This window comes from Melopsittacus undulatus, chromosome Z, assembly GCF_012275295.1.
Source record: "Melopsittacus undulatus isolate bMelUnd1 chromosome Z, bMelUnd1.mat.Z, whole genome shotgun sequence".
NCBI classification, from domain to species: domain Eukaryota; kingdom Metazoa; phylum Chordata; class Aves; order Psittaciformes; family Psittaculidae; genus Melopsittacus; species Melopsittacus undulatus.
In genome coordinates, this window is record NC_047557.1 from 43,645,464 (window position 1) to 43,670,806 (window position 25,343).

At 38.9% G+C, this 25,343-nt stretch overlaps 1 protein-coding gene across 1 annotated transcript in view; it reads left to right on the plus strand.

Moving 5' to 3' along the window:
• The window catches only part of DAPK1 (death associated protein kinase 1), a 99,083-nt gene that overhangs the window by 37,890 nt on the left and 35,850 nt on the right, over positions 1–25,343 (plus strand). Inside the window, exons 2-3 of the mRNA XM_005154925.3 lie at positions 15,106–15,327; positions 24,875–25,013. Coding sequence (XP_005154982.1) covers positions 15,106–15,327; positions 24,875–25,013 — 361 coding nt within the window. The remainder of the gene's footprint in view (positions 1–15,105; positions 15,328–24,874; positions 25,014–25,343) is intronic.

Below are 25,343 nucleotides of genomic sequence, written 5' to 3' on the forward strand. Positions count from 1 at the left end.
CAAGTTCATGGGGACATCTAGTTGTTACCCAGTGAAAACACATTTTGCGGGCTGAAATCGTGTTCAGTTTAGAGCCCTGTCCTGGAACAAAGCCTTCCTTAAGGGAAAAAATGTGAAGGCACTCTCCTGGGATAAAAGAGAGGACTGCACTCTCATTTGATTACATAGCAGCCATACTTGGCATGGTTACATAGCAGCCATACTTGGCAAGGGCTGTCCATTAGCCTTCAGGCGAAGTATATCAGCAGGATACAAATGTTGCAAGCTCTGACTCCTTTAATTTCTTTTTTAAGATTCCTGTGCTACTAATTAAAGCCCTTTTCAAGGACAGTAACTCAGTTACCACTTACAAAGATAGAATATATCAAATATCTACCTGCTAGCTCCACTGCATATTGTGTATAAAATAAACTATAAGCAAATATCATGTAGTCATATTTTGGTTTGTCTCCTGTTCCTATAGTACTCTAGTCATGATTGTATAGAGATACTAGCATATTTAGGTACACAGAGAGTGGGTGAAAGCATTTACATGTATTACATGTAAATGGGGGTGGGAAGAGCTGGATTTTGTTTTTGCTTTAACTTCTTCTTTGTTCCACTTCACAAATAAAGCCTAATCATGAGACTACATTTTTTTCTAAATTTCTTGTTTCTGAATGTGAACAATTATTAAGTCATCTGTGGTAGAAGTTAACTGTCAAATTCCTGATACATAGGATCCACTTTCCATCATCTTGGTGTGATGGACTGTATGTACTAGTTTTATGGGTGCTTTTCATCTTAGCAAATGTATGCACACATGTGTGCATGCTTGCACACTCCAACTGTTTGACTTGTTTGATATTAACTGTGCTAAAAAAAACTTTATCATAGTTCTCTGAATAGAATTAGCCCCTTTCTTTCAGATAGGGGTGTTGAGAAAGCCATGGGAGAGTGTGTGCTGGTGTGCTGTCTCACTTTCAACACGTGGATACAATACACTGAAAGTGTTCCAAACCTAGCTCTCTTTCTTTATCCCCTTTTCTCTGAGCCTGCCAGAACCATCTGATTAATCTGCTGATGCTTAACAATAATTGCTATTCTGGAGAGCTGTGTTCAGTGAGATGACATCTTGACTGAATACATATATAGAAAACTGTGTGTAGTGAGTCTTGGCAAAGCTGCTCACCCCCTTGATCATTTGTCCTTTTTAAATGTGAGGACCAGAAAGTGAGGTAATAGTATGATAAACTGGTATTGTGAAGACGCTTTGTAGCATAGTCTTCCATTCAGCATTGGATGCATGTGCATACATGTACAAAGGCAGAGAAGTAGTCCATCCCAGTCTTGTGTCCACTTCCACCTGCCCCTTCCTCTCATTTTTCATGTAGGACTTGGAGGGATACGAAGCACATAAGAAATAATAAATTGTAAACAGCATATTATCTTCCTTGTACTCTGTCATAACAGAATGATAAATTACTTTATCTGTGTCCTCCCTTAGGACTACTGGTTCTTCTGGGTTTCTAAGAAAACAACAGAAAGATTGAAAATCACTTTCCTGTAAGCTTAGAGAACATCTAGAGAAGTATGTTGACAGCCTGATGAAATTGCAGAAAGCTGCAGAGCAATAGGAATCTCCATTTTCATCGGTGTAATCTACTGAGGCTAACAGCACAAGAGGATTTCTGCAGGAGATAAATGCATAGTTGAAATGCATAATGGTAGCTTTTAAAATAACCAAACCACAGAAATATAAGGCACAAGTGTTAAAATGCTGGAGAAAAGAACACCTTGAACAAATGCTGTGATTTTTTGCTTTCTGGTCTATTCTGTAACATGACCTCAGTTATACAAGGTTATGATAGGTAGTTTAGTATATGGATATGTTTAAAACAAGAATTTAGACCACCTGCTTTTTACAGTGTTTGAAACCTCAAATTCCGACTGCTTCATTGTGTGATACCATCTGTTACAATCTTTCTATTAATTGTGTTAGTAAGTTTACAGTTACACTGTTTGAACTGTATTTGAATAGGTAGTATGACAGAGGTTTCAGTTGATTTATACAGGCAAAAAATGGTATCTGATAATGCAGTGTTTTTTCCAACTGGCAGTATTTTACACAGTAATAATACAGATGATTTTCAAAGTTGGGCTTCTGTTTGTTTTGGTTTGTTTGGGTTTTTTCTTAAAATATTACATAAGGGAAGAAGTCCTTTGTATGCTTTGGATGTTTTGGTAAAATAGCTTTAAATTATTATCTTTCTGTATGGATATGATGCGCGGATAGACTCCACAACTAGTTGAAGTTGTAAAGTAGGTATGCTTTTATTCAGCGCTGAGGTGCATGGGGATCACTCCTCCAAAGCATGCACACCTCAGGGTTGTTCTCCCTTTGCATTTATTCTCTTAAGGTATACATAGACATGAGGTTGCTCAATTCGCCTATACATATTTAGTATCTATCCCCGCTTGGTATTATAATGAGCCGGAAGGTCCTTTGCACCTGCGCAGTGCCCCTTCTGGTCATGGGCAGGGGTCTCAGGATGAAGTAAATGAGTTCCTCTTGTGGGTAGGGGTCTTCAAGATGAAGTAAATGAGTCTTCCTCTTCTTAAACTTTACACCTTTTAACCTTCAGACATAGCCTTAGGGTTTGGTCGGCGCCCTTTCTGCTTCTCAGTAGGACCAAACACCTGTGCTTTTGTCATGGTTTTAGGGCTTGGTCACCCAGTCTGCCTCTCCCTGGCTTATCAGCAGAATCAATCATCTTCTTTTGTCAGTAGAACTAGCATCTGCTTCTCCCCCTCCAGCAGTAATCAATGCCTTGGCAAGATGGCAATGGCAGGTACTTAGGACAGACAATACTTTTGTTGAAGCAAAGGAATTCCTTTAACCCCCTTGTCCAATTTCTCTGTATTACCCCCTGTACATTGGTTACCCGTGTATCAGATACATCAAATATTTCAAACTATTACAGCATCATATAGATTGAGTCAGTATATACAGATCAGGATACTTCTGAAACGTGGTAATCTGACACCAAAGAAAAACAGAAACTGGTGAAGGGAATTTAAGAGACACAGAGTCCGTAAGTGTATAAACATATCTATGTATAACAAGAAACTTGGAAATTAAGAAATACTGTTTGTCAGTACATTTGTTTGTCTGTGCTTTATATATCTGCCAGATTTTCTTCTTCGCTTCCCTTTCCTTGCTGTCCTTGCTCTTTTCGGCTTTGCTGCTATTCAAGAATATTTCAAAGGAAAATGTATCAGCATACATTTTACTGATAAAACAGGTATAAATTACAGCTTGATTTAAATTCCATACATGTTGGAATGTACTGCAAAATTATGTAAGTGTGTTACCCCTCTACCTTTGTACTTGCACCACTCTACTAGTTATAGTTTCATGCTCAATTTTGATTCAGTTCTTATAGTTGTTTTTCTATATTAGTAGTAGTTAGGAAAGACCTCCCCTAACAAATGATCTTTTCAGTGCACCATCAGATTTCAGCTGATTTATCCTCCTGTTTACTCACTCATAGGATTTGAGGAGTTTTTTCTCTTTAGTTTATATGCTGTATCACATTTAACTCCTCTTTCACGAGTTTAGTACTGCTTTTTTGTGTGTGTATCTCAAAGTTACTACTTCTGTTGTGCTGTGACCAGTGTGCCCTTATAACAAGTGTTTATGTGCAATTGAAACATGTTTACAGTGATAAATAGGCCTCAGGTGCTTGTGGCTCCTTATCCTACCCAGTAATTAGGTGATCCTTCATGTGACAGAGTGGTAAGTACTTTGAGTGCTGACACTTAGATTCACTGTGGACCAAGAAAATGCGTTTCTCCATGGACACAAATCAGACAGCTCCACTGTCAATTGCGAGATGTGTGTCTGTGTCAGCACTTGAAGTGCTTGTTACTTACGTTGGAAATTATTTTGCCAGAGCTGTTAAAAAAAATTAAAAAAAGCCAAAACAAAAAAAAAATCCCCACCCTAATTATCTATCCAGGATCCATATATCCTTCAGGTAACAGCCATCCTGCAGTGTTCTCATCATCTTCATGTTGTTTGCCATGTCTTTTCAAAGCTTTTCAGTGGTTGGAAGGCTGGCAGCTGAACAACCTCAGCATCAGTGCTAGAAAATTAAACATTGCAGGACAAGGGGAGGAGCACAGAAATTGTGAGCACCATGCAAGTATTTCTGATTTTCAGAGCCTAAACATGTATGATACAAGATTATCAGCCAGTCCTGCATTATTCCCTATGTGCCTGTACTCTTTGGTTGGCTCAAAATTAAAAATGTGATATGGAGAAAGGGCACATTCCTTAAAATGCCCTCTGTGGGGAAAAGATGTGCATGCTCTTAGGGAAACTCTACCTGCCAAGATACCTTTTTATAGAGTATGTCGGTTTCTTTATCAAGATCTATGAAGATTTTTGTTTGCAGATGCGATGGTGGTAGCTAGCACTAGTGCTGCTACTCCATGAGACATGTTGTCTTTTGAGTGTGGTACAGGTGAAATGCTACCACTTCCCAGTTGCATCTGCTTGGAGTGCTATATTAACCTATTAAGCACAGATTATACCATCTTGCTAATGGGAATAATAGCTTATCTTCTGAATGGGGCAAGGATAATGCTTTGTGCTAGAGACTCTTCCCTGTGCTATTGTAAACATACATAAGAGAGAGGTTCTCAAGTGTCTCTGTAAGTACACTGTCTTTTGCAAGACCATAAAGAGGGAGAGAGGACTGAGGGGAAAGAAATTGTCTGCAGTTTGGCATTGAAGCTGCAGTGAAAATGTTTTGTTTGATTTAGAAGATGTAGAGGGATTTAATGTAGCTATAACTTTTCCACAAACTGTGAAGGGTTTTCCTTTCCTTCGGAAAAGACTCCAGTACTGCTACCTCACTGGAGAGTTTTGTGAGAGACAGCGTTACTAGCAGAAGCGGCCCAAATGACCTTTATGACTGGAAGTGGTACATGGGTGGCAGTGGTGAGTGATGGAGCTGACTGATGCTGAGGTGCTGCTGGGGGTGCAGGTGGCCTGTTCAGTTGCCTTCCTTGCTGCACGTCTCTGAAGAAAGACAGAGGTGTCTGCAGTCTGCTAGTAATGGTTTCGTTGGGGGAAACAAGTAGCTGTATGATAGAGTCGCAGTTTCTTTCACAGGCTAATTAATTGTATTACGTAAGCCTCCTTCTGCTGGATTAGTGCAATTTTTAAAAAGGAAAGCAGTCAGACAAATAGTAAAAGCAGTTGGGTCTTAATATAGCACATTTTCAGATTTTAGTAGTAAACACCAAATTTTTAAACTAGGGGAAAAAAAAGAGCCTAAGTGTCAGGAACATACCAAGATATTTTATTACTCTAATGTCAACATAACACCTTTTACTTATTCTTATCCTCTGCTCCCATTAAACTTTCACTTTTGAACGTAGTCCTCAGAAGAAGCATGGAGAATTCCCCTATGCTTGCCCTATTGTGACAATAAATAATAGAAAAATAGTCTGTGGGGATTACTTGAGCATCTCTGTGTCGCACTTGGAGGGTTCGTGGGGCAAGAGAGTGGATTTAGAATAGTAATTGGCTGGTGGTTCAGTAAGAATTACAAGATCACAAAACAAATTACTGTTATTAACAGAAGTATTTGTTCTAACATCAAGCTGTCATCCTGCTGCACTGTTTAATCTGAGTCTGCCATGTGGAAAACAAAAAAAAAAAATCTCAGATATTTTATTAAGTGTGAATTTGTGATTTATTTCTGTATTATTTTTCAGTGTAGTTGTCTCCTAAATGGCAATCACCTTCAAAAGCAAGGGAACTTAAAAAACTGAAGGACTTTCTGGCTTTGAACACACTGAATGAATGAATGCTGGATCAGAAACTATAGGATCTGTGGGAGAATATTGCTGTGTATAAATGTGTTAGACCATGCAGAATTGACTTGCAACAACTTGTCACTGCAGTTCTGTGTGTTAAAGCTCAGTAAATTCTTGTTGATTTACACCTCTCCTCCTTTTAAAACAGGAGAGTTGTAAAATGGTGTGTCTTAGGGATCCCAGGCATGAAAGGGCCCCTTTGATTGCAACTTAAGTGTTATCTGCATGCACAGCATTTAATAACAAACAACTAATTGTGGGATTATGTGCTGAATACCACAACAGGCAACAATAAGGAGGTTATTTGGTAAAAGATTGACACTTAGATACCTGTGAGTTGATAGCTTTTTTGCTGCCTTGAGCAATGTGGAAGATTTCTGGAGCCTGACATCCTAATGAACTGTGAATGGTACCAGTCTATAAAGTTGTCTGGTTTTAAACAATGTATTGGTCTCCCAATTACACTTTTATATTGAACTGTAATAGATAGGACATCCTTCAAACAGGTAGTTGTAGTTGGAGGAAAAAGTGAAAGACTGAAAAAATAAAGCTGTGTAGCTGAGCAGAAGAGAGATCTGCTTGTCCTACCTGGTCCACTTTGTTTCATTAGGTCATCTTCATGTTCTAATATCATAGCTCACTCATTGCCAAAAATATGATTAAACAGCCTCAGCTGTAAAGGCATCAGAAGCATGAAGTGGCTTTGGGAAATGGTGTAATTCAAATATGAATAGTACTCTGGAAAAGTCGTCTTTCTTTAGCTTACAGAGCTACAGTGCGTATTTAAAAAGACCTTTGCAATGTTTTTTATTTAGAAAGTAATTAGAAAATGTATTACTCTCTTCAGTGCAGAAAAATTCCACCATGGGCTAAAGATTGGAATTTTGAATACCAGAATTTTCCAGAAGTCAGTGATACATGTTTTGTCAGTGAAACATACGTAACTTAATCACAGTCAACTCTTATATTTGAATCTTCTTGGATGTCAAAATGCATTGTGTGTCAATTTACTTCAGAATTATTTTGCAGTCCCAGACTCTCCAGAGGTGATGTTAGCAGTAATTTTGGTTTTTAGTCTTTTGGGGTTTGTTGTTGTTTGGGTTTGTTTGGTTTGCCTTGTGGGGTGTTTTTTTCTCTAAATGAAGAAGTAGGTTTTGCCCTAGACTTAAGAGGTGAGCACTGATAAGTGTTAGATAGCCACGTAGCATCTGTGCCTATGGATGAATCATAAGCAGAAATATTTTTCTTACTCTCTCAAGCATGTAAGGCTTCTAGCCTGAAAGGCAGCCAGGTGGCCAAAATGCAAGCAATGGCTTTTTACTTCCTTATGGCTTGTGAGCTTGAGTAGCTGTTGAGAGTGTGATGATGCCTACATCTGTCTGCTGCCTGACTTCACAGTTTCTCTGGAGCTGGGAACTGTCTGAAAAGCTGGTTGCTTTTTAAGTGAAGCTTCACATCTCTGTGGAGATGTGCATGTTCTGCGGGAGAGAGTGTATTGCTCCTTTCCCTCCCATAAGCGAGGGCCAGAAGACTGTGTGTGTTCTCTGCAGCAGTGCAAATACCTTAGTGCACGTGGTACCACTCTGGCCTGCTGTCCACAGTGCAAATATGCTCCGACCCTGGAGATCAAACACAGAGCCACTGTTGCAGACACAGTCGGTGTGGACCAAGCAGGGAGGGTTGGTCTAGCCCTCTGCTGCCAATTTAGGATGACACACATCTTTCAGAGGTCATGTACGCCGTCTGCCAGTACCATGCCAATGGCTTAAGTGTCCTAGAGCATCTCAGATATCACTAGCTAACAAAGTCTAGGCAAGTGAAGCAGGTCTTCCAACCTCCATGTAATGGGTAAGAGGCTATGGAGTGGCTTAAAGCAGTGCTCAGTCCAGCGCAGTTTGTAATAATGTTTTGAGCCCTGTCTGACCCTGGCCTTTGATTCGGAGAAAACTCCATGAACAAACTCGCCAACTGAGTTTCTAGTTGACAAGCAGGTATTCTTTATTACGGCGCCGGGAGACACGGGGGATAGCTCCTCCTAACGTGTGTCCCCGTATTGCTCTACAGGTCATCCTTATATGGTCACTGAGAACATTACATCATTTCCAGAAAGTTTCCCGCATTCATACAAAATATGATGGTGGTTCCCAGCTTAATTAACATTACAGATATAGCAATCATCCTGTTCTTTTACTTATCAATAGGTTTTAACTACTGCCATCCTGGCCATCAGCTAGTCCCAGGTGCTACCCACCCCTTGGTCGTTTTCCATTCCGTTCTTGTCACACCTTTTGTATTGAGGTTCTGAGGACCTGAAACTGCCTTCAGGCAAAACGGTTACTTTTCATTACAAAGCCAAACTTATCATTACTTTAGAACTGATTACATTTTGTGCCTCTTTGTTTCAATCCCCCCTTTTTCTGTCCTTTTGCAAATTCTTTTGCAACATTTTATATAATACCATTACCATCTAGAGTCTTTTGAAAGTGTCCTGTTTCTACTTGATACTTAAGTTTCATTTCTTTTTCCAGTCTTCATAACTTATTATAGATCATTTACAATACCAGAAAGAAAATTTTGTTATACCACAAGTAATTAATATTAAGACAATATCCTGCAACCAGTTGCCTTAAACAGGAGAGATCAAGTAACCATGAAGTTAACTTTTTCCATATTTCTTTAAGCCCCCAGGAGGTATCATCCTTGGCCATTTTATGAAAGATTTTAATTTATTTCCAAATTTCCTCCAGATTTGTTTCAGGAACAGCAACTTTCACTGATTATGGAACAACCCCCTCCTTGTGAAGCCAATAATGTCTAGAGCCATTCGGCTTTGTAATACCATTTTAGATATCACCCACAAATTTGTCCATGAGATAGTGTTGGAAACTGGAATGCCAATTAATGGACGGCCCTGATCTCCTGATTCAGGCAACTGTGCACACACTCAACAGCCACTACAATTAACAATTTTAGCAACATTCTGCATTAATTTCAGGTATAAGTATTGGTCCCAAACTAGTATGCCAGTTATCATATAAGTTCAAATTACGACCGATACAATTTCATACACCAGGAGCCTGAGGGTTCAATCCGCCATGTCTTCTCTGGTTCTGGTGCTTTCTTTATTCTTGAATAATATATCCAAGCAGGTTGTTCCTTTATCTTCACTGCTGTAAAGGTGGTCAAACTCTCAGAGATGGCCTTCTCCCACTTCCAGAAGACTTTCTCTTTTAAACTGGGACTGATATGGTCTTCCATATAAAATTTTACATGGTCTAGCCTTTTCTTTCGACCGAGGTTTAGTTCAAAGCCTTAATAGAGCCAGTGGTAAGGCTTGGTACCAATATTAATTTATTTCCTGACATATTTTACCAATCTGATGTTCTGATCAGATGAACCATCTTTTCTACTTGCCCACTGACCTGGGGCCTGTATGGTACATGTAGTTGCCAATCAGCTTCTATTTTTGCTAGTTTCTTGTAACTATTTTGCTCTAAAGTGTAAGCCTCGGTCAGAAGAAATTGCCTCTGGTGCTCCAAAACAAGGTATATCATACAACGATGTTCCAATTACTTGTCTTACATTATTTATTCTACAAGGGAATGCTTCTGGCCATCCTGAAAAAGTATCCGTTAACACCAACAAATATTGGTAACCCCCTTTTCTTGGTAATTCAGAGAAATCTATTTGCCATTGCTGTCCCGGATAATTTCCTCTCCCAATGGTCCCAATTTGATTTCTGTTTTCAGTTTTAGGATTATTCTTAAGACAGAGCTGACATTGTTTTGTCACTGATTGAACTGTGGTGTATAGATTCCTTCCTACAATTTGTTTGTCCAAATATTTATACAAAGAGTTGCTACCCCAATGAGTTTTATTATGTTCCTCTTGAACTAGCCTCCAGAGTTGATTATAAGGAATTACAATTCGCCCATCAGGTATCTGAACCCAACCCTCTTTGTTTTCCTGTCCTTCGAGATCTTCAATCAATTTTCTATCCTCCTTTGAATATCTAGGTTTAGATTTCTCAATTGTTAGTTTGTCATCAGGGATTAAAAGAATGATTTTAAGATTGTTCAGCTTCTTGTTTGGCTCCAATATTGGCCAAATTATTTCCAGTTTCCTGATCAGAGTCACCAGCTTAAATTTATTTATTTATTTTTTTGTTAAAAAAAAAGTTTTCATTCTTTTCAGACGTTACCATGTCCATGGACCACAAATGCATATTTAGAATCAGTCCAAATATTTATCCTTTTGTCTTTAGACAGTTCCAGGGCTCTTGTTCAGCATGTTCCAGGTTTCTTTCAAATTTGGTAAAAACAAAAACCAAAAGAAAAAAAAAACATGAAGAAGATAACCAGTGGGCTTCTTTCTGTTCCAGAACTGCTAATACAACATGAGACACTAGTACAGTAATCTTTTGTCCCAAGGTAAATTTGCAAGCCTCTTCAATGTTCATGACAACTGCAGCCACAGCTCTTAGGCATCTGGGCTATCCTTTGCTTGCTTCATCCAGCTGTTTTGAAAAATGCACCACTGTCTTCTTATAGGGTCCTAGCTTCTGAGCAAGGACCAAAGCTATTCCCTCTTCATAGGAATATAGCCAAAAGGGTTTAGTCACATCTGGAAGTCACAGAGCTGCAGTTCTCATTAGCTCTGTTTTAAAGCCCTCCTCTACAGTCCAAAGAGAGGTTTCTTTTAACAGTTCATATAGTGGTCTTACCAGAACACCATAATCACGTATCCATGTCTGCATCATTCAGTCATTCCCAGGAACGTACAGAACTCCTTGATGGTTGATGATAGTGGTGTTTGATAAATGGCTTCCTTTCTAGCAGTTCCAACTTCTATGTTCTCCTGTTGTTTCATATCCTTTTTTCAGCAGTTCTTATCGCCATTTCTGGAACTTCAGATGCCCATACTCCCAGATATACTTGATTATGGATTTCTTCTATTTCAGGGGGTGTCCTCCTGTTCGCTTTTCTGTTGAAGATATAAACTCAAAACTGAAATTAACTGATTTTTAACTCTCAATTCCATTTTACCTTCTTTAAATGCTTCTTCTAGTCCTAATATAGATTTTGGAGAATTTAGTATGCATAAATTTATGCATTCTCCTTTGTTTTTCCAATTGTCTGAAAGGGTTTCAGAAAGTTTTTTGTTTGTTTTGTTTTGTTTGTTTTTTTTCCTTGGTGACCATTAGCTCCCACATCTGTAACAAATTCTTTTCCCTCTGACTTAACTCTGAACAAGTTGCTCCTGTATCCACTAAAATTCTACTTTATTTCCTCTAGTCCCCGGTTTTAATTTAACCAGTAGATCTACTAGGGTAGATTACCCAGGTTCCTGTCAGTCTAGCTCCAATTCAGCCACCGGAGCCATCCCATGCATTTTCCCCAGCACTCATCCCACTCAACCACAGGAGCTGCCCGAGCTCCCCTACTTTCCTTCTTGGTTTTCCTTAACTTTAAACATCTTTCCCCAGTATCATGATCTGAACAACATCTCTCCAGCTTAGCTTTCAAGTTTTTCCCTGTCCTTTTCCAAAGCCAAAATTAAGGGATCTGGCGAAGGTATATTATTTTGCATTCCATCTGTCATATCTGCATACATTACTTCAATTTTCCTTGCCACCTCAAAAACAACATTAATTATAACAATGTATCATAATTAAAAGTTCCATTTTTAGGCCATTTTTCCTGATCTTTTAAACTATACAAAGGCCACCATTGGTTACAATATTTCACCAATGTTTTCTTATTTAGCGAGCCCCCAGAAGACCCTCCCAGTTCCTTCCAATGGGCCAAAATGCAACCTAAAGGACTCTTTTTCAAGATTTCTCCACTCTGCTGATTTCCCATTATCAATCTCGCATTCACACACACACACACACACACACGGGATCCCACACACACACTCCACACAGCTACAACACTTGAGACAAAGACTAAAATCGTATCAAACAATAGTTATAACCTGCTGCCAACACTAACATCACAAGACGAAAATCATCACTATAACAAGCCACAGAATAGGCACTCCACAGTTACAATACTTGAAACAGAGACACATTTATAGTAGTCTGTCACCAATACCAAAAATCACAAGACCAAAATCACAACTGTAATAAGCCACAATAGAAGTCAAATACCAGTAAAATCCAAAACCCTTCCTATAAGACACCCACTGTGTCTTGCAGGACTTTCTATAAGACACCCACTGTGTCTTGTAGGACCTTAACCACAAGATGCCCACTGCCTCCTGTGATTGTAAACCACAGGACGCCCGCTGCCTCTTGTTTTACACCTTTACCCAAACCACAAGATGCCCACTGCCCCCTGTGTCTGGAAACCACAGGACGCCCGCTGCCTCTCGTGCGTAAAACCTGACCCGAACCACAAGATGCCCACTGCCCCCTGTGTCTGTAAACCACAGGGCGCCCGCTGCCTCTCGTGCGTAAAACCTTTTGTACAAGACACCCACTGTGTCTTGCGGACCCAAACCACAAGATGCTCACTGCCTCCTGTGATTGTAAACCGGTAAAACCTTTTCTACAAGACGCCTACTGCCACTGCGTCTTGCATGACCCAAACCACAAGATGCCCACTGCCTCTTGTGATTGTATACCGGTAAAAACCTTTCCTACAAGACGCCTACTGCCACTGCGTCTTGCATAACCCAAACCACAAGATGCCCACTGCTTCTTGTGGGTGTATACCAAACGGACGCTAGCAGCCGGGTATACGCCTTTACCCACGAGATTTCCTATCTCGATTTACGGAAGGCTTCCTCACCATGCGTACCAAACCAATATACAATGCTTTCTACAAGACGCCTTCTGCCACTGCGTCTTGCAGGATCCCCCCTTAAAATATAAAAGAATACCTTTTCTGAAGATGGTCCTTGTCTGCTCCCGCAGTGATCCGAATGAGTCGAGGGGTCCCTCCAGGAAAAACTCCCGAGGGCCCTAGGGAGCCCTGTCCTCAGCGGGTCCTGCAGCCGAGCAGAGAGGGTCCCATCTGGGTCACCAAATTGATTCGGAGAAAACTCCATGAACAAACTCGCCAACAGAGTTTCTAGTTGACAAGCAGGTATTCTTTATTACGGCGCCGGGAGACACGGGGGATAGCTCCTCCTAACGTGTATCCCCGTATTGCTCTACAGGTCATCCTTATATGGTCACTGAGAACATTACATCATTTCCAGAAAGTTTCCCGCATTCATACAAAATATGATGGTGGTTCCCAGCTTAATTAACATTACAGATATAGCAATCATCCTGTTCTTTTACTTATCAATAGGTTTTAACTACTGCCATCCTGGCCATCAGCTAGTCCCAGGTGCTACCCACCCCTTGGTCGTTTTCCATTCTGTTCTTGTCACACCTTTTGTATTGAGGTTCTGAGGACCTGAAACTGCCTTCAGGCAAAACGGTTACTTTTCATTACAAAGCCAAACTTATCATTACTTTAGAACTGATTACATTTTGTGCCTCTTTGTTTCACCTTTGACAACTTTGTGCAGAACTGGGGAAGGAGAGGGGCAGTTTGAAGCAAGGATTCTTTTCATGCAGTGTAAAGTCATCTCACAAATTCATAAACTGGTTTCAGGAAATAAGGAAGAATGAAGTTTGAGTGGTGATCATAACATTGAATTACAACTAAACTTTGAAACTTAAAAGGCTGTTTGTTTTGCTTCTCTTAGAGTTTATTTCTCTAGCTGCCTGTGGGTTTATTTCTCTCACACCTGGTGGCAGCTGCCTTAATGGTGGCTCCCTAGAAGAGGATCTCTTTGCCCTGCCTTCTAGAGGTGACAATTATTTTGCCTTTCCCAACTGCATGTCCCAGTTCAAGTCAATTTGTCACTCGGGGTTCTGCATAGTAATGGTGGCAATGGGTGACACAGTAGCATAAGGTATTCTTAGCTGATTAGCCCTTTAAATTCAATAATTATGAGTGTGATTTTCTCTTCCAGCATTTTATTATCTTCATTTATTACATAAAATCGTTGCTGATCACTTACCATCTTCTATTTTCTATATATTGTGCACACCTTAATTGTTCAATTACTTTGCTGGCATATTTGGCACATGTTCATACTCCAGTAATAAAGTAGTATTGTGCATTTAGTTCATGCATGAGATGTGTAGCTTTGGGTGATTCCCAGTTGGCACTTCGTCATTATGTGATGCCCTTTTTGCAGGTGATACATCTTCTAGAGAGATCTCTGTCAGCTGTAATTAATTAATTAACCACTAATATAAGTCAGCTCCTCTTCATGGTATGGGTAGAATTATACATGCCTAGATATAAGCCTATTAGCCTTAACTTTGATTTAACTGCTGTTTTGAGTCTACTTTAGGGGACAACACTTCTTCAGTTAACAGGGTAAGCTAATTTCAGAAGAATTTCTCATTTGCATAATTTTATAATTTTGCAAATTCTTCATAAGGTCAAATAAACCAAAACCAGAACTGCCAGCAAGAAATCAAGAAAACTTAAAAGCAAAACTCAGCAATATTAGAAATCCTGGGCTTGTTTTAACTCAGCATTAGATTCCTGGTGGCTTCTGATTTGAACCAGTTTTTATGTCTGGAAGCAACAGGCTTGTATGTCAAATGATAAAATACTGGAGTCAGCAGCTTCCTGAAGTTTCTCCTGGTATGTTACACAGTCACAGGTTTTGTGAAAAAAAAAAAAACAAAAACTCAAAAAATCTCCCACACACAAAAAAAAAAAGAAAGAAAGAAACAAAACAAAAGAAAACAAGTCCTGTACTTCAGAACAGAATAAAGCGAATTTTGACAGACCATATAGATTGGAACAAACGTAAGCGCTGTCTCTCTTCCAGAACAAAACAACAAATTATCCTTAACGTGCACATGGAAGGAGAAATTCAGAAACCATTACTTTTGCCCAGTAATCCCCAATGTCAAAAATCCACTGATCTTACAGAGGTGTTATCTTTTACTTACTGATAGACTGATATGTGTGTGTATGAATGGATATGTGATGTAAAAGAAGTACCTTAACTTGCCTTTTCTGTCTTCTCTACTGTTTTTTTCCAGCATTATTCTAGATTGCATAAAAGAGCACTAATGTACTTTAGTCAAATTGGTAATGCAGTTAGAGCTCTTTTTCCCACTGTGGTAAATAGAGGATACTTTTAACACTTCGTCAAAGCAAACATTTACCTTCATTCCTCTCCCCAACCCCTGCCCCGTTTGTTTTTTAGTGGGCAGTTTGCTGTAGTGAAAAAATGCCGTGAGAAAAGCACTGGCCAGCAGTTTGCAGCAAAATTCATCAAGAAACGAAGAACAAAATCCAGCCGGCGCGGGGTGAGCCGGGAAGATATCGAGCGAGAAGTCTGCATACTGAAAGAGATTCGACATCCTAATGTGATCACCCTGCACGATGTTTATGAGAACAAAACAGACGTCATTCTTATTCTGGAACTGTAAGTAGCTCCAGAGACCTGGAGACTATAACAAAATATTGTTTGTTTGTTTTTAACAAAATAGATGCTTTTTCTGAGAATCGTGGGAATTTAATGATTTAATTACCACCCCAAAAGGTGATCAGTAATAGCCTTAGAATTCTTTATTTTTAAGTCAGAGTTGTAGCTTCTTGATTTCTACACGTATTTTTCACTACAGTGCACCACACAATCTACTGCGAAGGTTAAAAAAAAACCCAAACCAGCATATTTAGAATTTTATTCTGCTTGTTACTTTAATCATTGTTGATGTTATGGATCCAGAGGAATGGCCTGGGGTTAAGTAAACTGATACAAAGATAAGAGCAGAGGGAAACAGATTCTAAGTGGACATTAGTTTAGCAAATTTTACTATGTTTTATGTTGGTGTAAAGTGAAGTAGCATCACAGCTTTTTCTCCTTTTTTTTTAACCCGCTTAACAGAGAACAGAATTTTCCCAGTTCTATCCTGTGTAAATATAAACTGAACTTTCGTGTCGTTTCATATAGCTTTAGTTCCCATTTTCCATCCAAGGTTATTGTTAATAGATTGAAGTAAATATATTGTCAGAGAACACTTCTGCATTCTTTCAAGTGTGGCTTCCAGTTCTTCAAAGATTACAAGTTTAGAAGTTAAGCATCACTCACCCGTTACAGTTTGGCAGTGCCTGCTCGTGGGACATGCGTATCTTTACATAAGGTGCATACCTGACACTGTATAATTGGCATTCCTGCTCTATCATTTAGTAGCAGATTCCTGGGCAGCACTTGTGTCTTTTCCTTGGCTGTTCATGTAACTTTTCTTATGAAGGTTATGTCTTCCTGTTTACTAGCTTTGGTAAATGTTATTTTCACTTGCTTTACAAGAATACTTTAGTTTTGTGTGCTTTCAGTAACGTATCTGTAGATTTTCAGCCTAGAGTTAAAAAGAATACTGGAAAGTTGGAGTTTCATCCTTTCTGTGGTATGTACATGCATGATACTACTTTGTTACATTAGGACATACTTTCATGCTTCTAGTCCAGCATGTGATAGTTTACTATAATACTTTTTGTACTCTGTTGTTTTGGGTTTTTTTAGTTCCAGAAGTACACATTTGCATTAGTTTGTTACTTGGGGTAATTTAAACAAGTTTTGGGGTTTTTTAAACAAAGCTTAACTAGTTATCATTCTGTATGAAGTAAAATTACTTTATATTCCTGTCAGAATATCTGCTACTCCTGGTTTTAGTTTGGAGCTCTTTAAATGTGTCATGAATACACAGCAAAATCAGTGTGATCTTTTCTCCCCACTTGATACTAGCTATCACATTCCTTCTGTCTATAACTTTATATCACTGCTTCTGCAGTGCATGCTTTCTGTTCTGTTATCTGTCCAGCTGATATCTGACCAATGTCTGGACTTGAAAGCTCTGAGGAGGATACAGTAATCATGGACAGTGGTAGGAGGAATGGGGCTGTTCTGCACCCCAGTCTTTGTACAGGGATAGGAACTCTTTTGGCAACAAGGTTGCTGTGTGTGTCTGTGCATACCTCCTGAGTTTCGTGAAATGGAAACAGATACTGCTTCTGAAAATGTGTGTTAATATTTCTGAACATTGATGGTGTGAAGCTCAGCAAACTGTTGGCATTACAATTTAACCAGTTGTTTTGCCTAGTTAACAAACTCCATATAGTTTCTGCTGGAAACTTCCTTTTTTCGGTTTTCAACTGCTATGTTAGACTTTCAGGTTTAAGTGATATTTGGGATATCACAAAGGTATCTCTGGTTTCTGTTCTTGGTAGAAGCTGCAGCCCACAGAGATCAAGCCACTGCAGCTGCCCTTTTGCTTGCTGCCAGATGTTGACATCCACAGTCTCAGGGCAAGAGTGACTCTTGCCCTTCAGTATTGATTTTTATCTCCCGGTTCAGCAGGAGGTTTGCAGTATTTTGTGCAGCCTCCTAAACATTTTAATGTGTTATTAGTCAGCTCTTTCTCAGACTTGACTGACTACAAATTTTCAGTTCATTCCCTTCTGGTAAATGTTAATCAGACAGCAAAGTATTCAATGTGGTGATTTGTATGCAGAAATATGTAGGCAGTTAGTTAATTATTATGGTTGCAAGGTCCTCACAACACTGAATGCAGAACAGAGCTGTGTATCAAGAACTATTCACATAGATGTCTGGAGGTTTTTCTCTCAACTACCTTATCTCACAGAACTGACCCTACAAAAAACAAATCAACCAAAAAAAATCCTCACAAAACAAAACAAAAACTATGAAATAGTTAATAGTCAAATGCATCCTTAAAAGCTTCAGCAGTCAGACACTAGCATGAGATATTTTTGAAGAGCCTTGTATATTTAGAGAGGCACTCTCGGTATGTTTAGAGCAATCAGGCATATTTTCATATTTCTAGGTCTTCCTTAATGGCAAGTGTCTCCTTGATTTGGAAATAACGTTTGAAATTCCCATTCTATGAATTCTTTCATCAGCTTGCCAGGAGTGCTATGCATATTACATACTAACTAGAAGACACTGTCTCTTCCTCATCTAGCTTAAAACTGTGGTAATTTCTGTGGGGTTTTTTCTCCATTGACACAAATAATTAATTAGTCAGAATTTTATGGTACTTTTTTCTATCCAGCTGCAGGAAGTAGTCTCTGTTATTTCTTTGCCATTTCAGTGAGTTCTGCTGAAGCCATAATTTTCTCAGACTTCACAGGGTAGAAAACACAGATGCTTCTGTTGCACAGTAGATTATTTTCTTTCCTCAAGCATGTTTTGCATCTACTTGGTTCCCCTTTTGCTGACCTGAGATGCATAATCTGACTCTTCTGTTGTGTTTTTCCTTCCGCTTTACTTATGTTTTCATTTAGACTACAGACCTACAGAATATACTGTGTGTGGTGCTTTGTAGAGCCTTGGTTATGGTTTCTCAGTTCAACTGCAAAGAATGAATACCCTTATCTTAAACTATATAGTAGCTCCTTAGAATGCTCAAAAGTAAGGCAGATGGTCTCACCTTTTAAAATAGCTTGATAGCAATAGCTGACTCTTTTTAGTGGGAAGTTATGGATGGAGTTTTTCTCTGCAAGAAACACCTTCATTTCTGAATTGGAAATCTTAACTGAAGACAGCTCTTGTAGCATAGTTCTGAATGATGAATAACTTGCTGAACTTCAGAAAAAAAAAAGAAGAAAGCTTTTAAAGTGTCAGCTCAGACAGAGGAATGACATTGACTTACAAGTCACTGTGTATTAAATACTAGGCTTATGCTTTTTAAAAAAGTTCTTATATACTTTCTTTAAAATTTTGTCCTTAGCATCACAGTGTCTGAGAGGTTTGCCATGTTATTGGTACCTTCATCATATCAACCAAAACAACAGAGCAAGAAAAGGATGATAGATTCATGTATAAAAATTCTGATGACCTCATGAGATGCTCATGAAGAATAAATAAAAGGACATAATTACAAACTGCTTAGATTTCTACCTTACTGGGAGCTCATTTAACTTTTTATATTTATAATAGCTTAGCTTCCAGAGAAGCTTGACATCTGCATGGAGTTTAAGTTTCAGTTGTCTTTTGATACAAATAGGTCTGAGGTTTTTGCTGATTTTACCTGTAAGTTATAAGAAAGTTGTTCTCAAGTACTGAATTTTGAGAGGAGGATTGAATCTCTAGTGCTTACTGGGACGTAGCAGCAGGTAAGCAATCTCTGCAGTGTGAACTTGTGAATATTCCAGCTTTTTACTCCAAAATCCCAAACTGTGAGCCCACAGATAGATTCACAAAGGGTATGTAGACAGGCGAGAATGAAGGTTTGACAGGGATGAAAAGAAAGGAGCTAGGGCCAGTGCAACTCTGCAGTGCCCTGAACATGTTATGAAGAGAGAGCACTTGGCTTCTGGGCTCTGCAGTCCCTGAGCAAAACACATGGCACTCTTTTATGCTAAACCTGAATTGTCCTCATATGTTAAATTTTAATGTCTTAGGCATGATCAAAATACTAAGGCTCTCCTCTGGGCCAAAGTGTCTGTAACCATGTGCATTTTTTAGACTCTGGGCACTTAGGGAGCATTAGTGATGACAGCCTGAATACCAGCCATGTTTGGGGCAGGAAATACTCACAGGAGTGTTCAGACCTTCCTCTTAGTGGGACTTAATTGCCTAAATCTTAGCCTGTGTTCTGGCTGGCATTTCTGAGTCTAATGTTTTTCTTGCTTAATATAACTGAAGAATTCAGTCACACTGAAAAGGTTATTTCATTACAGTTGGTGTGTCTAATGGAAGCTGGACAAAGGAAAATGATGAGGCATAGCGATGCTGTAACATGTCTTGATATTTCTGGTAGCTAGATAAAGAAAAAGCTAAGTGCAGTGTTTCTCCATGAGTAGGAAACAGCTAACTGACTTGTTCTGCTCTTTCAAAATATGGTACATTTTGTACTTCTGATGAGTGCGTTGGTAACTGCACAATTCATAAAGGTTGTGAAAAGCAGTGGAGGTAAAACCACTTAACCTTAAATAAAACTGAAGTAGCAATTTTTCAGTCTAGTCCTTGGCTGACTGATAACTTCTGTTTTAGAGGAATGGAAAGGGTCATACAGCAGCCATTTGACCACAGGATGCTTAGAGGAAGCATTTATTTTGCAGTTGACATGGATTAGAGAAGGGTTCAGATAACTTATCAAACCTGCTTTTAAAAAATGAGATAAAATGGTTGTGGAGCTCTTTAATTTGACTAGTTTATGTTGCTTCAGAATGTAAGCAAGGCAAGTTAAACTTTGTAAGCTTCAACTTACAAGGTTAATTTTCTTCAAACAAGTGGCTTGCATTTGGGTTTGGGGGTTTGTTTGTGGCTTTTTAACTTTATTAGAAATCCTTAGATAATCATTAATTACCATTTACGTGCTGTTACTATATGAGCAGTGTGATCAACTTGACATATGACTGAGTTGTTACAAGGTGACCACACTGACTGTGAAGGTTAATTAGTTCTAAGTTCCCTGTGTAGGTTCCCATAATGACTTCCTCTGAGATCTGGTGAACAGTTCCATTTCATAGTTAAGAAAGTCTGGCAACTTGCAAAAGTGCTATCCAGAAACCCTTTTTCCCCAGAGGTGATATATTTTCATTCCCAGAGGGAGATATGTGGGTTGCAGACCTTCCTTTGAGAATGCTTTTACCACTTTGGCATTTTATAAAAAAGAATGCTGTTGACCAAAGCTTTATTTTATTAGCATCAGGGCTTTTCTCTCTTAGTGAAAATACTTATACAAAGTATTTATGAAAATGTGCTCTGCTACTCAAAAACGCTATAAAATGTAGTCATGTTATAACAGTGAAAATAGATTTACTGAGCCCTTACGGCTTTCTGCGTTATATCATGGTCAATAATGTAACACGCCCTTTATGATTAAAATTGTCATCTCCATCAGTCACAAATTCTTGGTTTATTGAGCAAAATAATTGAACAACCTATGATGACTGCAAAATTGTGACTTGGTTTAAATATAAGCAGCAAACTTTTATGTAGGAATATTAAAGAATTAATGCTTAAAAAAAACTGTGTGAAGGAAAACATAGGGACTTTGCAGCTGTAAAGGAATTAGCTGTGACTTGACTGTAATCAAGCTCTTCTGTTAATCTGAAGGAATATAGGTTGTTCCCCATCAGTTATTTATGAGCACTTTGGCGATCAGAGTCATGTTACAGCACAGATGAACTTCTCAGAAAGCTGTGTGCTAATTCCTACCAGCAAACAGAAATTGAAGAGAACTGTGCTTCCAGAATATACTAGGTACAGACACTCCGAAGTGCTCTACAGGAAGAAACATTAGTGCTTGGTTAACCTCTTGCCTCTACTCACTTGAAGAAGCAGTCTATCCAGCCACTGGCTGATGGCAGTCTGCTAGATGCTGGCTGCATTGGCCTCTCTGCAGAGCCCTGAAGGCAGTTTGCATGGCTCTGGAAACCTGTGTAATGACCTGGTTTCAGTCAGATTTCAACAAGGCATTCATGCACCAGCCACACTAAAGCTAACTTAGAAACAAGGCTGAGGAATTGTAATAGAAGTGGAGCCAGTGGAACTTGGGAGAAGGTGACATTCAAAAAGATCAGTTGTAGGGCTGATGTATGGAGTTGTCTGCCCCTTCTCCTTTAGGTTAAGATTGTATTTGTGTGTGAGATGGGATGTGCACATGTGCAGTGGTGGTGGAATGGTGTTTCTGCTTGGTTTCTGGCTCCACCTCTTAAGGAGACCCTGGGATAGTAAAATATGCAGTGTTTGTTTACCGTGGGACTCTGTTATCCTGGCTGAGGTGCAGGGCTAGGCTTGAAAACCTGACAAGATTTTAGGAAGTTTGTGAAGACTGCAATAGCTTACGTAGCTCGTGTCTCTATTGGCTTGTTCTAATAAGTTTCTTTGACCTGTGACATCTGAAAGTCCAGTCAAGATCATGTAGTGATTTTAGGTATATAATTTGATAATAAAATGTATGAAAACAGGTTCTGATTATAGACCTGGGTCTCTATAATGCAGTGAATTAATTGTGGAAGTGAAACTTGTAAAGGAAGCTGTATTAAACCTATGTGATTTTCTTGAAGTAGTTGCCTTGCAGTGAGGTGGACCTGCATAGGATCTCACCCTAGGCATTAAGGCTAAGATGCATAATGTGAAGGAAAACACTAAAATCCTGTAGACCACAGGTACAGCTGCTTCTAGAAGAAAGCTGTGAGTATATTACATCTAGCTCTTCACCCACCCACTCCTTAAGTATAGGGTTACCAAGTCACTTAGGGTCACAGTACTTAGGCATCTAAAGAAGCACACAGCACTTAAGAAAAATCTACAACTTTTGTTAACTAGCTTCAAATTTTAAGGGAAAAAAATCAGGATTTTGTTTGTTTGTTTGTTTTCTTGCTTTTAACCAGTTAGGTTCTCTGGACCTCAGTTTTAAGACTCATGAGCACTAGGTATATTACCTGTGAAATACAGGTAACATTCAATTTTACTCTAGTATAAGGCCTAGTAAAAGAAATGTTACTAAAACTAACCTGTGGCAATGACAGGATAGTACTCAGCAGTGCTAGAGAAAAGCCATATGTGATCTCATGCAATTAACTACTCACAAATGTGACATCTTTGGGATGCATAAAAGTGCATGTACATAAAACTTGTGATTTCATGCAGTGTGAACTTTTAGGATGCAAAATTGCACAAAATGGAACGATTGCAGATAAGAACCTGAAGGAGACTCTTTCCATTTTACACAAACACAGTTACATTTCTTTGTTAGGTACCTTGAAAATAATCAAACGTTGGGAATTAAGTCATTCTTGTGGATCTAAAAGGAAGGTGTGTAATCGGTGCCACTTGTTTATGGATGATTAATAAGTTTCACAGAAACTGTCTATCTTTAATATGCCAGTAGATATGAGACTAAACTGTAGCAGCCATAAAACATACCAATACCTGTGTGACACAGTCACAGTCTGTTTTGGACTGCAGGATGGTCAACACAGTCTTGCAAGTTGCTGTTGCTGAAAATGTGTGCTTTGAGTACTTCTTTTGCATTTCTGATGCTTTAGCATCATCCTGCACTTTCACTGTTTCACATAAGAAGTGAACATATAACCATGTGTTTGGTGGAGTCTTTGGGACTCTTCCTCAGCCAAGGGTCCAGCTCTGCCAGCTCACCAAACTGTGTGACAGCCCAGTGACAAACCATGCTGAGTGCACAGAGGTGCTGGGGTTTGCTGTGACTGCTTCTGCAGCTGCCCACAGCTGGGGAAGCCACCACAATGAGTCTGCTCTGCATGGCATGGCTGTGCTCCAGCTAACAGCCTCCTGGCAAATGCAGCAGACATCCACTTGGAAACACATGGAAACAAGTTCCATGGATATCTAAGTCTCTTAGCCCAATAACTGGAAATGAAGAGAAGTGCCAGCACTGTCACCGTCCAGGTTTCTGTTCATTATCACAAAATGCTGCAGATACAGACCTTTGCCTGAAAACCTTTTCCTGTGTTTTCAGTTGGAAGCAAAGAATAAGAGAATATGCACATATATCCATTTGTAAGATTTTTCTGACCAGCCTCTGTAGAATAATGAACTGCATTTAATATTTAAAAATTCTATTTTAATGTCTCTTAAAAAAAAAATTACCTCCCTTCCAGTCTACAATTCTTACATTTAATGGCATTTTGTTTCAGTAATTTCTTTCATGCAGAAAATACTACAACACAAATAATACCAAAAACAATACTCTCATTATTGTCTAGGCAGCTCAGTGAAAGCTCCAAGAACTCATTAAAATACACTCTTCATGCAATTTGCATTACAATAATGCAGATCAAGTCTCTTGAAAAGTTGACATGGTAGTCAAATGTATTTCCAGAAATTTGCACAGACTCTTTAGCTATTGTTATGTGTTAATCCCATTATTTTTCATAATCAGAAATTTAAATTGTGAACAGATTATATTTTTTCCCTACAGAAAGGCAACATTAATTAGGGTATACTTTCTGATGCCAATACAGTGCAAAATATAGGGGGTAATATGACCATCTTTATGGTCTCTAAGACATTTCTAAGTAATAAAACTACTTTTATAAACAGGAAAAACAGTTTGCCACAGTAGACAGTCATCTCCATGAATGTCCTTAAACTGAGAGAAGATCAGTTGTTTTAGAATAGTTGTAGTTCATGTTTCCTGTTCACTTCAGTATGTTTTTTCTGTTGACAGTTATCGTCTCTCCTGCCAAACTGCTGACAGAGCTGAGAAAAGGGTCATCTTCAGTTTATTCTGCTTCCTCAAATGCAAAAATCTAGATGTGCTTCTGTACCTTCCTCACTTCTTACCCCTCTTTCTGCCTGCACAGCAAAAACACTTGCTGGAAATAGACTTGGGGGCAGTAGTGGCTTTTCATTGCAGAAAAAGTGTGGTAATGTTAGAGAACATACAACGTACATGCTGAATGTCATACACTATTTCAAAGGCTGAATTTTCAAAGAGTTGGATGCTTTGAGGACTTTAGAAACTGAACAGTAGGGCAGCTACCAGTATCTGTTTCACAGTAAACTTTAAATTTTGTATTTTTCTATGGGGGAGAGCGTGGTTGGAAATCTGATGTTTTACTGATAGGAGCCAATTCATGTTTTATTTTCTAGATGTCCCATTACAGTGGTATGTTTTCAGTATACTTACTCCACATTTAATTATATTATTTTAAATGTGCATACAGAGAGTGGGTGGGTTTTACTTAGTTTAAATTTAGATACAGCCAACTATATGTGTTTGGATATTTTAAACCTTCTTTTGTTAGAAAATAAAACTCTTTACATTGTATTCCTTTCAGGATGATGAGGAGTAGTTACTAACTATGTGGGGTATTGAATTAAGTTATTTTGATGTTCTTTTTGGTATTGACAAATTTCAAAGCATCTATATCCGTTTCAAGGCTGATTTGAGACTACTTACGCTAAAAGGAATCCGCTGGATAAAGGAAGCTCATCAGTAACTCTGCTTCTGCTCTCCAAGTGTTGCAGGTGGAGAGCTCTTCGACTTCTTAGCTGAGAAAGAATCTCTCACAGAGGAGGAAGCCACAGAATTCCTCAAGCAGATACTTAATGGTGTTCAGTATCTCCACTCTCTGCAAATTGCCCACTTTGATCTTAAGGTGTGTTGAGCAAATAAAAACTTCGACAACTGTAAGCAATTTCTGTTAAAGTCCTTTGTAACACCAGCCACAAATCTGCTGTCATGCAGACCTTGGCAGCAGTTTTGTTTTGCTAGCTTATGTAGACGGGGAAGAGGTCAGCCATTGAAAAGAAAATTACTGAACCATAAATAGTTCCCATCTGGTTTTAATGTAAGATTCTTCACAGAAAATGGTATCTTCCGATGAAATTAAACCATTCTGAGGAAGCAGTCTCAAAATAAAAATGATGATTATGATTTTATGTAATGAAAATGGGATCTGGATGAAATAATCTGACCAGGATGTGTT